The following is an 18,057-nucleotide window of genomic DNA, read 5'->3' as shown; positions in this document are numbered from 1 at the left end:
TTTTGTTTTTGTGATAGTGTTTCGTTTTTCAGGTAGTGTTTGGTTTTTGTGATATTGTTTTGTTTTTGTGATAGTGTTTTGTTTTTTTGATAGTGTTTTGTTTTTGTGATAGTGTTTTGTTTCTGTGATAGTGTTTTGTTTTTGTGATAGTGTTTTGTTTCTGTGATAGTGTTTTGTTTCTGTGATAGTGTTTTGTTTTTGTGATAGTGTTTTGTTTTTGTGATAGGGTTTTGTTTTTTGTGATAGTGTTTTGTTTCTGTGATAGTGTTTTGTTTTTGTGATAGTGTTTTGTTTTTCAGATAGTGTTTTGTTTCTGTGATAGTGTTTTGTTTTTGTGATGGTGTTTTGTTTTTGTGATAGTGTTTCGTTTTTCAGGTAGTGTTTGGTTTTTGTGATATTGTTTTGTTTTTTAGATAGTGTTTTGTTTTTCATATTGTTTTGTTTCTGTGATAGTGTTTTGTTTTTTGCTTATTGAGTGATTTAAATAAAAACGAATTCAGTCATTTCCTTTCCTAATATGTTTTACACGGCTAATTATTGAACTGGAAGTTTTAATAATAATAATAATAATAATAATAATAATAATAAAAAGGGAAGGGATTAGCTATGAGGTTAGCATATTGGACTCCCACGCGGAGGTCCCGGGTTCGAGTCCAGCAGCTGACCCTTAGATTTTCTCTTCCTAGGAGCTTCTTACAGCTCACTGTCCGGTGATGGACAGTGTTGTCTGTAACGAGAGAACACTGTCCGGAGGCCGGCAGTGCACTGGAAAAAGCTCCGGGCGCTAATGACCTCAGCTGTTGATGCGCCAAAAAAAAAAAAAAAGCATGCACCTCCATTAAAAGGAAAGGTTAGATTATAACCATCAAAATTCCTTTTTTAGTGCTCTCTACAAACTGAAAAAAGTTCAAATTCATGTGAAGCAGAAAATGTTTCCATAATCAGGCAAAGTTTTTCATATATAGTATATATAATATCAGAGAGCCCCAATATATATTCCAGGAACAGTTTTAAAATCTATCAAACACCCAAACAATGGTAAACCTAATTATTAAAGTTTAAAATAACAGAATAAAGATATTAAAGGGGAAAATTTTGAAACAAAGGGAGTTAGTAAAATTATTTTCGCAATAAGTTAAGAAAAGTTGTTGCCTAAGCAGTTTTAGTTTTAATTAATTCTTCTCACCCAAAGTGAGCGATATTTAATTTCAAGTAAAATTTTTTGTTTTACAAATGTTTAAATTTAATTTTAAATTTTTTAAATGTCTTCTACAAAGTCTGTCAAGTAGGTAAACTACTTTTTTTTGTTCGCAAATGGGGTAATGGGGGCAAATAGTTTGCACGTCTACAATGTGGAATTTTATTTTGAAATATCGTGGGCAAAAGTTATTTTTTGGGGGGGTAATAAGTTACAATCCCCTTCATTCCCTTTTCAGAAAACCCAATGATCTTGGCCTCCTTTAACTGAATCTCAGTTTAACGCCTTTTTCCTCTGCTCCCTCACTTCAATTCGTTCTAAAACCTATATCCAATATTGTTCAACTATCAAAGAGACCTTGGCCAACCTCGGGACTTTCACCTTGCAAGGATGTGATTCTTCAGTAAGTATCGGAACACGATTTCCCTCTTTGAAGGTTGAAGGTGTTCAAATCATGGTAGCCTTGGAATTTTAGCTTTTTCCTCCTCTTTAAAGAGCACTCCTGATATTCTGTTCATATCTACTTTCCAGTTCCCACTATTGGACCAAATAAGATCCTTAGTACACTCCCAATAATTCAGACCGAGTTCAGAAGCTGTAGTCAGAGTCAAGGTCTTTATTCTATCCAGAATCATGGCCTAAAAAGTTGTTTTATATATACGAGGTGTGGCTATTAAATAACGAGACCGATGCTGCTACAGAAGAACTATGCATGCGCCAAATCCTAACGACCGATAGCTATGCAGCGTAAAGCCTTCTCTTTTGATTGCAGCGTCTCACGTTTGTGTAAGCAGTGTTAGTTTCGTTTTGCCGAAAAGATGATATTCTGTAAATGTAGTAGAGCAACGAATTGTCGTAAAATTTCACATGAAACTTGGTAAAACCGCTACTGAAACTTATCTTTTATTAAAAGAAGTTTATGGCGATGAATACTAATCACGTGCGCGAGTTTTTGAGTGGTTCAAGCGTTTCCAAGATGGCCGAGAAGACTTCGGAGATGATGACCGCCCGGGTCGCCCTGCCCTTCCACGTCCAAAACGGATGAAAATGTCGATTATAATTAACCAACATTACTACTGTGAGGTGCTTGCTTAACTCCGTGAAAGATTAAGGAAAAAACGACCCAATTTGTGGAAGAACCAGTCATGGGTTCTCCATCAAGACAACGCGCCGACTTACACTGCATTGTCTGTCAAGACTGTTTCTAGCCAAGTTTCCCAAGTATCCCAGTTTTAGGTCATCCGCCTTATTCGCCTGACCTGGCCCCAAGTGACTTTTATCTGTTCCCCCAAAGTCAAATCTGCATTAAAAGGAACACGTTTTTCAGTCGGTTGAAGCTGCGAAAGAAAAAGCGGCACGCGTCATGCAGGAGCTCATAGAAGAAGACTTCCAGCACTGTTTCGAACAATGGTAAATTCGCATGGAGCGTTGTAGGGATAGGGGAGGGGTGCATATTGAAGGTGATAATAACTAAATATGTTTAAATTTAGAATAAAATGTTTTACAGCATCAGTCTCGTTATTTAATAGCCACGCCTCGTAAGCTTAATTTGGCTCTTCCAGAGATATTCTCTTATTGCTTAGAGCTGCAGTCAAGGCAGCCGATACATCGATTCCCAGTCGCAAATCTGTTCCACAAATCTCCGCTGACATTACTGTTCTTTGAATAATCGATTCTAAACAACTTTAAATTTGTCTGTAGCATCGATACTGTACTCTCCCAACCAAAAATATCGCCAAATCATTTTTTGTTTACTCTGCATTTATGTTTAAATCGAATTTGGCAAGCTCTGCGCTCTAACTCTACCATTTTGAAAATATCACTATATTTAAAATGCGGCCTTACCAACTCTGTTTATTAGGAAAAATGGATAGCCTAAACCATTATTTATAGTTAGGAATACTAACATTCATGACGTTATTTATTCGCGCGAATATGTTTATATAAGGAAGTAAGAATAAAGACAAACGAAGTAATAAACAGCCCTATAATTTGAGGAGAAAATAACTTACGTCCAAAAAAGAGATTGTTTAGGTCTGATATAGTTTTGGGCATAATATGATTATTTATTGATTTTAGTGACCGTAAAAAATATTAAATTAAGGATTCAAATTGGCGAGGAATCGGTCCAAATAAAAAACAACAACTCCACCTTTTTGGCCAACGTTTCAAACAAATATATTGCCTTCCTCAGGGCGTGGGCTATGCGAGAAAACTCTAATTTTCTGTAACTCAACCAACCCGCATAGCCTAGCCCTGAAGAATAGCCTATCTCTGGGCATAATGGCCACCAAAATATTTAATAAAACCTTTTTATTCAAAAGAGAAAATCCATTAAACATAGAGTTACTTTCTGTTGGGATTTTGTTCTCTAGATTATGGTCGTGACTTTGCCAAAATATAAAGTCTCAACTTCAAGATTTTTTATTTTTAAGATGATTGGTACACACTTTTGCTTTCTAAAAAACATTTTTATTACAATTATTATTATTATTTTAAATTATTTAAGGCGCGTCAACATCTCAGGTTATTGGCGCCCGAAGCTTTTTTCAGTGCACTGCCGGCCTCCGGACAGCGTTCTCTCGTTACAGACAACACTGTCCATCACCGGACAGTGAGTTGTAGGAAGCTCCTAGGAAGAGAAAATCTAAGGGTCAGCAGCTGGATTCGAACCCGGGACCTCCGCGTGGGAGTCCAGTACGCTAACCGCAAAGCTAATCCCTTCCCTTCAATTATTATTAATATTATTTTTGGAATCAAGGGACCACCTGAAAAAATCGATAGTAAAAGTATGATGTAATCGTAATTCTTTTCCCTACACTTATTAAGAGTAAGCATAATTATTGCTTTGATTTTGTCTATTCTTTATTACGGGTCAAGATGCTTTACGAATTTAAAATACATAGATGGGAAACAAGCACATGTGGACCAGTCGTTAATCAAATTATAAAATGGTGATACAGGATTTAATGAAGCCTATAAGACAATAAAACTTTCAAAAATAACAGATGGTACACAGACGGAAAAGTTTCTTTATTTCAACAGTCTATTTATATAAATATTTACAAAATTCTAGCAAAGTGGGGGAAAAAAAATTGTGTTAAATAAGCTTTAGTTACTTCTGAATAAACCAAATATCCAACGCCCACATGATGAAATCAACTTCTGTTAATGGATGAAATATTGAAATAAACTAACAAAGAAAACAAGAGCACTCTGAGAATGAGAAACAACTTGGTGGAGTTTACGTTACACTTAAATAAAATTAGAAATGAATTAAGATTTAAACAGTTATTGTATTTATGAAATCACGAGTTTGTTTTCATTATCTGTGCCCTGCAAATTCTTTAACAATGTAAGTTTTAGCTACAGAAGGTTATACTAACATAGTGGCCTCAGTCGTACCAATTTTAATTTAATAAATTTATTAATTTCATTTAAAAGCGTATAGATTTTCGAATATTTACCATTGTAAATAAGAACAAGAGTTATAATTAAAATGTTTTTAATTCTCAAATTATTCCTGTTAATTTAATAAATTTATTAATTTCATTTAAAAGCGTATAGATTTTCGAATATTTACCATTGTAAATAAGAACAAGAGTTATAATTAAAATGTTTTTAATTCTAAAATTAATTCTGTTAATTTAATAAATCCTCCAAATTGATTACAGATTTTTCTTGATCAACCTTATCCTACATTCTAACTCAAGGCTGGCCGGAGTGCATTATGACCGCATAAGACTGTCTGCGTCATGAATGATTCGACTGTTACAGAATTAATGAATCAGTTACTTTTCATTACTGGTTTATTTTTTGCCCAAAAAGAAATCTTTCATAATATTTGTTTACTCAAGAACGTTCATTACAATACTGACTGTTTTTTTGTTTAAATGGTACATCAAATTGTTAAAGACAATTTGAAAAAAAAATTCTAATTACGAGCAAAAGTACCATCTACAATTTAGATTTGTTCTTGTTAATCACACTAGACTTCGCCGCTCAGACTAGATTAAAAGAAAAATGAACAAAGAAATAACCTTTTTCATGACCCCATGAGATTTTCCGTTGAAAATACCAAATTAGATATCTGTTCGATTATTGTACTGCCTCTTTGACCTACTTTTTAAAGTAAAATTACTGCTGGATTTTGAGATAGAAGTTAGTTAATAAATATTTAATGAAATTTGACAGGCTATTTCATAAAAGACGAGAGATGGTTACCTAAAATCATGAAAATTTAATGTTTTTTAACTTTAAACTCTAAAATTGATGCATTTTTTAAAAAAATAATGGTAAACAAATCCAATGAAAAATTTAATTTTATTCCTGTTTCTACAGTTAAATTTGATTGTATAATAAAGTAATTATTATTAATTTGACAGGCTATTTCATAAAAGACGAGAGATGTTACCTAAAATCATGAAAATTTAATGTTTTTTAATTTTATTTTATTCCTGTTTCAACAGTTAAATTTGCCATAATAAAGTAATTAATATAGTTTTCTCTTTATCTCTTAAGCTTTAAAGTCACACTCTAGATTTATTATTTATATTTGAACAAATAAATTAGCAAAAGTAATGTCACATAGCAATGAATCACAACAATGACAGCAAAAAATCATGGATATACTTTAGTTTAAAAATGTTAAAACAACATAAATCAGCATAACTCAATATATTCTGAAACATTATGCTCTTTTTACATTGTTTGTTTAGTGACATTTAGTGTAGAGATCTGGAGATCCTGTGGATGGGAAAAGAAGGAATAACCTGCTACTTGAGGAGAATATTAAAGGATATGTCTGAATGCTTTGCTGTAGAATGGGTAAGCTGACTATATAAGCTGGAAGGTTTTGGATAAAGAATGATACTGGAATTATGGAAGATTATATGTATATATTTTGTGGAGAATGTTCTGATATGTCGTTGCTAGTATAAGGAATTTATTTTATGTCTCTTGTCTGGAATTCTTGATTATATCAAAATTTACTGTAGGTTCTGACCTAGGGCACAGCAGACCTAATGACTTCTTTGTAAAGGAATAATTTGTTTTGTACAGTCATCTATTGAGTCGCGAGGCAAAAGGAAAAATAATAAATAAGGAAAAGTAGCAGTAGACATTTTACTGAAGTTCTCTTTGTCTTGAACATGAGTAGCAAAAATGTAAATTTTTTTTGTCCAAACTTAAGCAGGAGTGCTGTTTCAAATAAAATATAAAGGTATTTGTACGTGAATAGCAAAATTAAACTGCAATTGCAATACTTCTCCCTAAAAAGGCAAAGTGAAATTAATCATCAAATAAGCATGATGGCAATACTTCCCTTAAATAGTTGTAAGAGTAGGATACCACTTTAAAGACATACAGTAAAGCTCGAACCACTACTTTCTACAAAATTTAATCAAAATCGGGCGAAGATTATTAATAATAGTTTTAAAAGGGCTATTACATAAGTGGGGCAAACTCCCTTTCTAATGTTGTAGACCATCAAGATCCACAAAAGCTCGTATATCCACATGGAAATTCATTCCATGTAAATCGGTCCAAGCGTCAATAATTTGAACAATTGCTGCTATTTCCCTTAGTACGTGAAAGAACAGGATAACACTGTCACGCAGAAAAGCCTTACCTTTCAGCCAAACTTAATTAAAATCAAGTCAAGATTTACAGAGTAATTAGTATTAATAGTTTTAAAGAGGGCTTACATACGTAGAGTAAACGTCTCTCCTTAACTCTGTTCAGCGACAAGACCGACAACAGCACTATCTATTACTTAAAATTTAACCAATTATATTATCTATAATATACGATATTATCACTAAAAATACCTATTATCACTAAAAATGTTCTCTATAATTCGGTAATAAATTCATTGAATTCTCAAAAATACCAAAAGAGATAAAACCGTTTGAAATTTGAAGGAATACATATAAAAACATCCGAACTTTAACCTTCCATATCTCATTACCTATTATCACAAAAACATTGCAATTTATACCAGTGATAGAGCTAACTTTTCTCTATAATTCCGTAAAGAATTCATTAAAATCTAAAAAATAGGAAACGTGATATAAAAGTTTTAAATTTGAAGGAATTTGAAAACATCCAAAATTTAAACTTCTATAACACATTACCTACTATCAGTAAAAACTATTGCTATTTATACCAGTTATACAGCTATCTTTTCTCTACAATTCGGTAATTAAAATCTGATAAATAGGAAAAAAGATATAAGTGTTTGAAATTTGAAGGAAAAGGGAGTACCTACAGTATACCCAAAATTTAACCTTCCATATCTCTAGCCTTACTTGCGTTGGACAAACTCGCCTCCTTAAAGGGCATAATGTCGAGACTTCTAAAATACTAATTTATTTATACAAAATAATTGGTTTTCGTGCAGTTTTTGAGGATCGACCCAAGGGTACAACAGTTGTACAAGCAACTGTCCTACCGGAAAGATTTAATAATATTACTGTAAAACGTTTTTAGGTGCCAATATTGATTAATCGTGCATTAATTAAAAAAATAATAACTAATAATTCCACTAGTTCAATTTGTTACTAAAAAGAAAAAGTAGAAGAGAAAATACCGAAAGAGAAATATGAGTAAAACAAAATTAAAAATTTACCTTTAACAACCACATTTGTACAGGATTTTTATTGCAGAATTGTCCTTGCTGTGAATCTGCAGGAATAACTCTGTGTATTGCTTCGGAATTAGTATTTAAATTTTTACTAATTACAACTTCAGTCATTGTTGGCAATGATGCACTGCGATCAACTGAAAATAATCATGATTATTAAAAAAACAAAATCAATTTACAATATCAATTTATAATGACTAGAATCGTATGAGTATCACGATTAGGTTCTAAAGTTTAGTTTTAGTTTAGATTTGGTCACGACTAATGATTAATTCAGTTTAGATTGATTTATTGGGTTATGTTATTCATCATATGCTATGTTGTGCTAAGGCAGCAGTTGATAGGATTTTTTAGTCGATTGATCTATCATTACTCTTTTGTGGAAATTTATAAACCGAGCTACATGAACAGGGTCACCAAGTAGTTATACATATTGATAAGGAGCCCCTCCTTACCCTTAAAGCTGATAATTCTTCAGACTCAGCGTTTATAAAATGCCTACCAACTTTGGACTTTAATCACATGTAACTAGGATCACACTCTTACATCTAGTGATAATTATTACCTCTGAAATGAGGTTATCCATTTGACTATTAAAATAATCAATTTAATCCTTTTTAGAGCTCGCTATCCGGTGATGAACAGTGTTTTCTGTAACGAGAGAACACTGTCCAAACGCCGGAGTGCACTGAGAAAAAGCTTCAAACGCCAATGACCTTAGATGTTGTTAGACCTTATATTAAAAAAAAGAAGATATTTTGATTGAACTAAACTAATAAATCACTAAAAAATTTCAACTTTTGTGCATTGATAGTATATAATTATACATTTTATGGATTATTAAATAACAGAAACTTTGTTTTAATTAAAAAAAAAAAAAAGTTGGCAAATTTAAAACTAATAACTCTAGAACAAACTGCTATTTTAAAGAATTAAAATGTGGACATTTTGCATAGAATTTGTGATAGCAGATAATTAATTCATTATTTTTGCATACATCAGAATGATTTATGTACTGTTTTAATAAGTAAATTTAGTTATATATTTACCAGATATTTTGAACTGAGCTAAAGCACTTCAGGTTAAAAACCACAAGGTTCATAGTTTTAAATAATATTGTCAGTTCTTTAAAAAAAAAAAAAAGTCAAAATAAAAAATATAACTGACTTAAAATATAAATTAGCATTCTATAAATAAGATTGATAATAAATAATTATGGGGAAATATTACTTGCGATTTCTTTGAATGTTTCATGGTTTAAAAATAGATTTGAGCAGCATAAAGGATAATCTAATGAACCAAAGAACTATTCAAAGTAATGATAAAAGTTTTTGCTTTTCCTGCAACCTCCAACCTATTTCTTGAGCCAGGTTAGGTGTATTAACAATAGATTGTACTGCTCCTCGTGGAGAACTCCCTCAACAAGTGGTGACAAGTGGCCACCTCGTTTCATTCTCATTTAAGCGTTTGCATGGATATTAATTTAAATACTTGAATTTGTTTTTTGAATTGAAATCAATATTGAACAGTTTATACCACAACTAATGGATTATGCTGTCGAAAGCCCTGCTAAAATCTACAAATAATGCATAGAAAAAGGTTTCCGACTCTGCCTGAGTCTCAATTGAACGACAATAATGTTTAAAGTGAATAAATTGTCTTGACATACACGACCTCTACGAAAGCAAGGCTAGCGTTCTAGGATAGCATTAACCATTGACGCCTAAAACCGTCAATCTTCTGTCTAATAAAGGAAGTTGCGTAAAAATTTTTAAAATGTGGTCAAGGCAAAGCAATTCTTCCAAGAATATAGGGAATCGATCGATCAACTTTTCTTTGAAACAACAACGTAAAAACCAATCCCTAGGAACGGATTCAATCTCAAAAACCTTATTGTATAATGTCAGTAGATATAATAGCCCCACAATGGAGGGCAGATTCTAAAATATGGTATAAGAAAAAAGAAATAGAAGAGATCATGAGTGGAGAAGGCACCAGTAACGTGCTTTGCTATACTGCTCTCACGGTAAGAGTAGATCACGAGGCCATCTTCTCTTCAATCTCCTTAGAGGATTACTCTGGTAATGTGGAGGAAGATAGGTGGTGGGTGGATAGATAGGTATGGGAGGGTTAGGATGACCTGCTGTAGAGGAATGAAATTTGAAGAAACGAGTGTTAGCAAGATCTGTAATGAAAGGGATTTTGAGGTCATCATGGATAATGAGGTTAGATACATAGAACGGAGAACGTTAAGAAGTTTTCGAAGTATTTTTGTCTGAAATGCCTGGAGGCGTGTTGAGTTGGAACGCTTTAGTCGATCTCCATACTTCGATGCCGTATTACCAAATGGGTCGCAGTAACAGTAGATATATGAGTCTTTTGTTATGTAGGTTAAGTTTCGAACGTTTGTCATGTAGTCTGGCGAGAAGTTTGTAGCGTTGGTTAGTTTCTTGTCTTTTCAGTCTAGTATGGGAATTCCATGTCAACCGTTTGTCTAGGTGCAGTCCAAGGTAGCGTACTTTGTCCACAGTTGGTATAGGAGTTTGGTTCAAGATGATGGGAGGTAGGATTTTCCGTCTGAGAGTAAATACTATAAACTTTGACTTCGTAACGTTGGTTTTGATTCTCCATTTGAAAAGCCAGTTCTGTAAGTGGTTGATGTGTGCTTGTAGAGTTCGTGTAGCGATAAGAGGATCGGAATGAGGAGATAAGATAGCAGTATCGTCAGCAAAGGTAGAAAGAATGGTATTTGGATGTTGAGGTATGTCTGATGTATACAAGGAGTAAAGAATAGGTTCTAGAACACTGCCCTGAGGAACACCAGCTCGAGCTAGACGGATATCAGAGTCTGCTGCTCCACAGTTGACTCTGAAATATCGGTCTTGTAGGTAGGATTTGAGGATGAGGTAGTAAGTATGAGGAAGAATCTCCCTCAGCTTAAACAGTAGTCCCTCGTGCCACACCCTGTCGAACGCCTGAGCGACGTCAAGGAAAACACTCGGGCAATACTGCTTTCGCTCGAAGGAGGTAGCGATAGTGTCTACAACGCGAAGCACCTGGTGAGAAGTTGAGTGATGTCTCTGAAAACCGAATTGATGATCCGGAATTATATTTTGTTTTATTTGATTTAGAAATAAATTTTGATTCTGGTAGGTTAGAAACTTTGTGAATAGAAAGTTCTAACGGAAAATGGCCCGAGAGTTAAGAAAGTTACCTACATTTAGATCCACATTGTTATCTCAAGTTATAAATAGAGTACCACATTAAATCTACAGAACTAAGTTCAATTTTGGAAACGTAAGTACATATAGTTAAGAGCAACATCATTCTTTTACAACATATATTTAATAAAGAAGTTTCAAAAAAATAGTTATTTATTTAACAAGTGTGGAAAGTAGTACTTTTCCTCACGCGAGGCAGGATTTGCACGCACGAGCGAGCGAAGCGAGGCGAGTGCAAGTGCAAATTGCCGAGTGTGAGGAAAATACTTTACATTCGAGTTAAATATTATATTTTTTCTGCAACCATTAGATTTATTAACTAAAAAAATTAAAAATTTCATTTTTACAGTCTACAAAAAGTAATTTATTTATTATAAACATTTATTGTTATATTACAATTATTTACATTACTTACGTATTTACATTACTTATTACATTTTCTGCTGTTTCTTTTATTGATGGAGTGTTTTCTAAACAGGAATCGCAAGAATCCATTTTAAATTTCTATAAGGTAACACTATAACCTTTTTAACTGTTATAATTAAAAATATCTAATTATTTATTAAAGTATTATTTTTATTTCTATATTCCTTTCAATTTTTATTTTATTTTTTAATATTCGTTTTTTAATTATTTAGTTACGTTAAATAAGCTAAGTATTTTTGTCTGAAATGCCTGGAGGCGTGTTGAGTTGGAACGCTTTAGTCAATCTCCATACTTCGATGCCGTATTACCAAATGGGTCGCAGTAACAGTAGATATATGAGTCTTTTGTTATGTAGGTTAAGTTTCGAACGTTTGTCAAAGTTTTACAGAAAATATTTATGTTAATAACAAAACTTCTTATCTCAAGGAAGCACAATAAAGTTTTTCCACACACTAGTGCGGAAAGTGACACTAATGGGAATTTTTCCCCACTAGTGTGGGAAGTTGGGCATTACACAGCTTATTTTAATTGAGTAATGAGAACTTCCCTACATGGTTGCAGAAAAAAGTAATTTATTTATTATAAACATTTATTGTTATATTACAATTATTTACAATACTTACGTATTCACATTTTTTTTTTTTTTTTTTTCACAGAGGGGGGAAATGCTACTTACGCACATCAATGTGCCGGACTCCATATAAATATGCCTACCGGCTAAAACCCCCCCCATACACCTGAGCCTAGCCTGGATTCGCTTTCTCAGCACTGCATCAGGCTAGGCTCCTTAACCTAGCCCTAACGGGCCCCTTCTCCCATATTCACCTCTGCACGTTTAGTTAACATTATCTCCCGGACAAAGGAAGTAACCTTTGTCAAGTTGTTTCGACTGCTCAACAGAGTCTGGACAAATCTTCCAGGCACCAGTTCCCCGACCTCCCACTCAAGGTTACTTCTGGGTCGAGCCCACCTTTCACATTCAAAAACCGTGTGCCGAGCATCGTCGCGTGGAGCTTGGCAATACAAGCAGGCCGATACCTCTTCTTTACCTACCTTTTTCAGATAATCTCTGAAGAATCCGTGTCCAGAAAGGACTTGGGTCAAGGGATAATTTACCTCATCATGGCTTCTACCAACCCAGCTTTTGATGTTTGGAATTAAGATAGCGGTCCAGCGGCCTCGGTGCTCCGCATCCCACTCTTCCTGCCACGCTGCCATGGTACGCTCTCGCTCTTCCCTAGCTATATCCACGCGATTATTCTCGCCCCGTCTAGCATAGATTCTTGCACGCTCCTGAGCTAGGAGGGCTATAGGTATAACCCCGGCTATTACCAAGACGGCCGGCTCCGACACGGTGCGGTAAGCAGAGGCAATCCGGAGTGCGCCGAGTCTCTGCACCCGCGCGAGCCTTTTTCTATACATTTTCTTTCGCAAGGCTCTTGCCCAAATCTCTGCGCCGTACAACATCACAGAGTGGGAAACACTCATCAATATTTTGCGAGTACTCGCCCTGGGACCTCGCACGCTAGTCATCAACCTTGACAGACGCGCTACTGCACTCGCAGCTTTATCGGCAGCCTCTTGGATATGTCTTCCAAAGCTGAGCTTAACGTCCATGGTTACACCCAAGTACTTAACCGCTCTAGCCGAAGACACCACTTCCCTACCATCATAGAACGGGATGCACGGGTTGATCCTTCTCTTTGTCAATATGACGACCTCCGTCTTAGCCAAAGCTAACTCCAGTCCATGTTCCACCATCCAACCATTCACTCTTCGCATAACCTGGTGTAACTTAGTTTGCGCTTTTTCTAAATTACGCACCGATATCAGCGCTGCAACATCATCAGCGTAAGCGATTAATGCCGTTTCTTCAGGCATTTCTAACCGCAGTAATCCGTCATAAGTGACGTTCCAGATATCGGGGCCTAGAATCGACCCCTGCGCAACTCCCGCAGTGACAGTCATGATTTTAGGACCTGCCTCTGTTTGATAGACTAGCGACCTATCTCTGAAGTAGTCGTCGAGAACCCTCAATAAATATGGCGAAATATGGAAATTCCTCTCCAATGCCTGCAGGGCGTCGGACCACTTGAGGGAATTAAACGCGTTCTTGACATCTAGCGTGACTAGCAATACTATCTTCCGCGTACGTTGACCGTCTTGGTAATAGTCTTGGTAATTTTAACCGCTGAAGAGGAATAATCAGCGAATTTAGAATAATTTAACCATTTTAAAATTAAAATCAGCAACCAAAAAACGTTTAACATAAACCTACAATAGCATAACCCAAAAAGAAATCAATATCTACGTTACTATCATAACAAGAGGTATTCTAATACCAAAATTTCACATTAGAGACAATCCTAATGTATTTTATTCTCACGTTTTAAATAGTTCTTTAGCGGATTATTTAGAAACTCTCGTATGAAACTTATGCGAGAATATTCATTCTCTAATAATGGGCAAAATGGTTTTATTAAAAAAATTCTTGCTCCATTATATTTTATGGTTATTGACTTTGGCATCAAACAACGAATAAATAAATAAAATAAAAATCAAGCAACACGCGCGAAACACAAACTTTTAAATTATGTAAAAAAAAAGAAGAAGAAGCAAATCAGGTACAGAGATGTATACTTTAAAATAGTATGGTAGTTGTGATGCTGGAAACTCTTTAAAGTTTTTGCACTTTAAAAGCTATATATTTCGAAAGTTAAAGAGGTAGAATTATGTTTTAAGTTGATGTCAACGCTAAAAAGATGTTCTTAGAAAGCATCTTTTGATAATGATGTAAGTTTTTAGAAAGAACTTTCTTGAGATTTTCAATTAAGCATTATACGTATAAGAGTTCATTGTATATATTACAGGTTTTCCTGTTTCGTTTTACAAGGAAAATTCCTTAATATAAATTTTCATCACTGAGAACTTAGGTTTACCTGGTACGCCTACTGTGCTTAATCTTTACTGAGTTTTAGTCTGTTAATAGATTCATTTGAGGATAAATTTTCCTTTTTTTCTTGTAAAACATTTAAAAATAATTAATAAAATTAAAAGTTTTTATTATTTAATAATAAATATGAAATTGCAGGGTAAACTGTACGCATTGCTTAGAAAATTCCAGCTTTACAACAAGATTAAAGTTGCTCTTAAATTCCTCTCACATCTAAATAGAAATATGAATCCATCAATTCTTTGCAAAACAAAGTTCTCCACACTAAAAACAGGAATGTGATAAGATTACGTGAAAAGAGATAGTAGTGTCTAAATAATCTGTTTTGAAATATCTTAAAATTAACTGACAAAGCACTTGGTTTAAGTCGTACCTTTTTATATTTATAATAAATTTCCCAAATAATAAAGATTAACACCATTAAACGACGAGAAATTCTTTTTGGTCATTGAATAATAAATAATATATTTCAGAAGCCATTATGATTAACTCCTTTCTCTAATTAAAACTGTCCGGTAGGACAGTTGTATAATATAAAACGATGCAATAATTCAACTCAAATTCAGTAGCAGTTCCTGAATGATAACGGTTTTATTTGACTTTATATTATAAAAAACAATGTACATTATTTCATCGCATTTCTCTATTTTTTTGATGTTGTATAGAGTTAATCAAGTCGTGCAGTGACCATATGTGACAGTTTAGATTCATTTCTTTTTTCTGCAACCATGTAGGAATTATATTACTCAATTAAAATCAGCTGTGTAATGCCTAACTTCCCTCACTAGTGGGGAAAAATTCCCATTAGTGCCACTTTCCTCACTAGTGAGTGGAAAAACTTTATTGTGCTTCCTTGAGATAAGAAGTTTTGTTATTAAATATTTTCTGTAAAACTTTAATAAGCTTGTTTAACGTAACTAAATAATTAAAAAACGAATATTAAACGATAAAATAAAAATTGAAAGGAATATAGAAATAAAAATAATACTTTAATAAATAATTAGATATTTTTAATTATAACAGTTAAAAAGGTTATAGTGTTACCTTATAGAAATTTAAAATGGATTCTAGTGATTCCTGTTTAGTTTTTTATTTTAGTTAATAACTCTAATGGTTGCAGAAAAAATATAATATTTAACTCGAGTGTAAAGTATTTTCCTCACACTCGGCAATTTGCACTTGCACTCATCTCGCTTCGCTCGCTCGTGCGTGCAAACCCTGCCTCGCGTGAGGAAAAGTACTACTTTCCGCACTTGTTAAATAAATAGCTATTGTTGTTCGCATTTCAAATTTATTCAACTTTATCTTCCATCTACAATTGAATGGAATGCCAGTCTTTTGAGGAGTTAGCACAGGGGTGAGCAACCTTTTTAATCAATGGGCCAATTTAAATTTAAATTTTTTTTGTGCGGGCCGCACATAGATTAACTCTTTAATTAACACATAGATTAACGAAACGTCCGTATTGCATGTTTGAACAAGTCACCGACAAGTGTGTATCTCGTCACCAAAAAAGTCGCGCAGACGCGGCGCGTTCGTATTGCATGTTTAAAAACGTCGTCGACAAGTAACTCGCCATAAAAAAATATTTCGGTTTAGTATGTACTACCATTTTATTATAATTAATTTTATAACAATATATTGATGGGAGAAAGTCGATAAAATAAATACAATTTTAGAAATGCTTGGCGGGCCGCGTGTTGCTCATCCTTGAGTTACCATCATCTTCTGGAACTTGTCAGTTTCAAAGCACTAAATGATTTTACTTATTTATTTTTCTGAATTCGTATAATTAAAATTATTTACTTTATAAATTAAATTTAGAGCAATTTTCAAATAACTTCCCTATTCTAGAGTTTAGTTGTGAAATTTCTAGTACAAATTAATTTACATTTCTCATTAAACATTTGCCGATCAGAAGTTTCTATCAAACATTACATTTTAGCTTTATAAAATATTTAATTTTCTGTATCGTGTCCCTTTTTAATTAATCGAAGATTTTAATTATAACATGCACAGCTTCCGATACTAAATACTCCTTTTTTTTTAATTAAAAAAGTAATTACTACATTTTTGTTATTTTATTATTTTACGATTCTATTTTTACGTGTAGAATTTATTTTGTTTCCTACATTTTTAAAATATTTGATATTTATTTCCATTAAATTTTGATTGAATTACATGAAAGAGAGAGTTAGGTTTATCTGGATTTCATTTTTAATTTCAAATGAATTATTTGCCTGATAAAGGTTGCGCTCAGTGTACGTCATATATGAAATTTATTGATTTTAAAGTAAACTCAAAAGTATTTTAAGAAGTTTTATCTGATGTTGTAGGACAGTACTGTCTAAAGAACAAAAATTTATTGCATCTAATGAATTAAGATTGAGAAACGGAAGCTTCGCAAGTTTTGGCAAAATACGAGGGTCGTTTGAAAAGTCCGTGCAAAGTCAGAGAGATAGCACCACTGGCGCGTATCGAGGTTATGTTTAGTTAGTAGCATCTCTTGGAAGAACACGCACCAAGTTTCAGCCAGATCAGATTCAGATTTCCAATTACTCATATTCTCAAAAGAAAAATCCGCAGTTATATTAAATTTATTTATGAGGTTTTCTAAATCAGAATAAGAAAATAGTTTTTTTGCTATCAATTCTTTTGATAATATGAGAGAGTACCTATTAGTTGGAAGTTGGATATAATTTAAGTGCAATCTGAGCGTGTAGATGAAGAGATGTGTCGAGTTTGTTTCCAGGTACAGCAGATATGTCGGGGTGAACCGCGGAAGAATAAAACATTTTTTTAAAAAGTATCTTTGCAGCTTCTCCGCCTCTTCAAACATATTTCCTCCCCACACCTGTGCACCATAGCACATTACTGTCCTTGAAACTGTATTAAATACATTAGCGGAAAATGGTATATCTCGATTTTTCATAAAATAATTCCACACTGAATTTAGTGCTATTTTTGATTTGTGAAGTTTATCATGAAGGTGAGGTTTAAACGAGAGTGTAGGTATTATTCCCAAGTATTTGTACCTATTAGTAACCTGTATTAGTTCGCTCCCTAATATCCATTTCCCATTTTTCGAAGGCCTTCCCCCATTTCGGAAAACTAATATTTGTGACTTTGTTAGGTTAATTTTCAGATTCCAAGCATTGCAATACTCGAAGAATACGTTAATAATAATTTGTAAACTAAAGGACCAGATCGTCCGCATACACCAACAATCTTTATTTTCGCATCGCCCACCCTGATACCTCCGCAATCAATGGCCTCCTCTAGATCATTGATGAATAAAGAAAACAACAATGGGCTTAAGAGGCATCCCCCTACTTAACGCCTATGTTATTTTTAATGAGTATTTATTTCACTTACTGTATCTCTATTTTTCAGAATCATTGTGACATGTCAAGGGAGCAGTTTCGAACGATTTTCTTTTGTAAATTCTAGCTGAAAAAGTTATAAGCACTGTTGAAATAGCTTAAAAAGTTAAAGCTTTTTTTTTTTAGGAGAAAATGGTTTAATAAAAGCACAGTGCTATATTGATTCCAGAAATTTCGGTCTAGATAGTTTGATTTCGAAGATAATTCAGACCTAACTACGGTAATCGAAGATA

At 33.6% G+C, this 18,057-nt stretch overlaps 1 protein-coding gene across 1 annotated transcript in view; it reads right to left on the bottom strand.

Annotated features, from left to right (window-relative positions):
- LOC141461079 (cholecystokinin receptor type A-like) overlaps positions 1-18,057 on the bottom strand; it is a 428,938-nt gene that overhangs the window by 61,031 nt on the left and 349,850 nt on the right. Inside the window, exon 6 of the mRNA XM_074141758.1 lies at positions 7,827-7,978. Within this exon, the coding sequence (XP_073997859.1) occupies positions 7,827-7,978 (152 nt within the window). The remainder of the gene's footprint in view (positions 1-7,826; positions 7,979-18,057) is intronic.

Source organism: Rhodnius prolixus, unplaced genomic scaffold (genome assembly GCF_049639745.1).
Source record: "Rhodnius prolixus isolate KJV_2025 unplaced genomic scaffold, Rpr scaffold_6, whole genome shotgun sequence".
In the NCBI taxonomy this organism is placed as follows: Eukaryota; Metazoa; Arthropoda; class Insecta; order Hemiptera; family Reduviidae; genus Rhodnius; species Rhodnius prolixus.
Note: the sequence above shows the minus strand (reverse complement) of the source record. Positions and strands in the feature narration are given on the sequence as shown.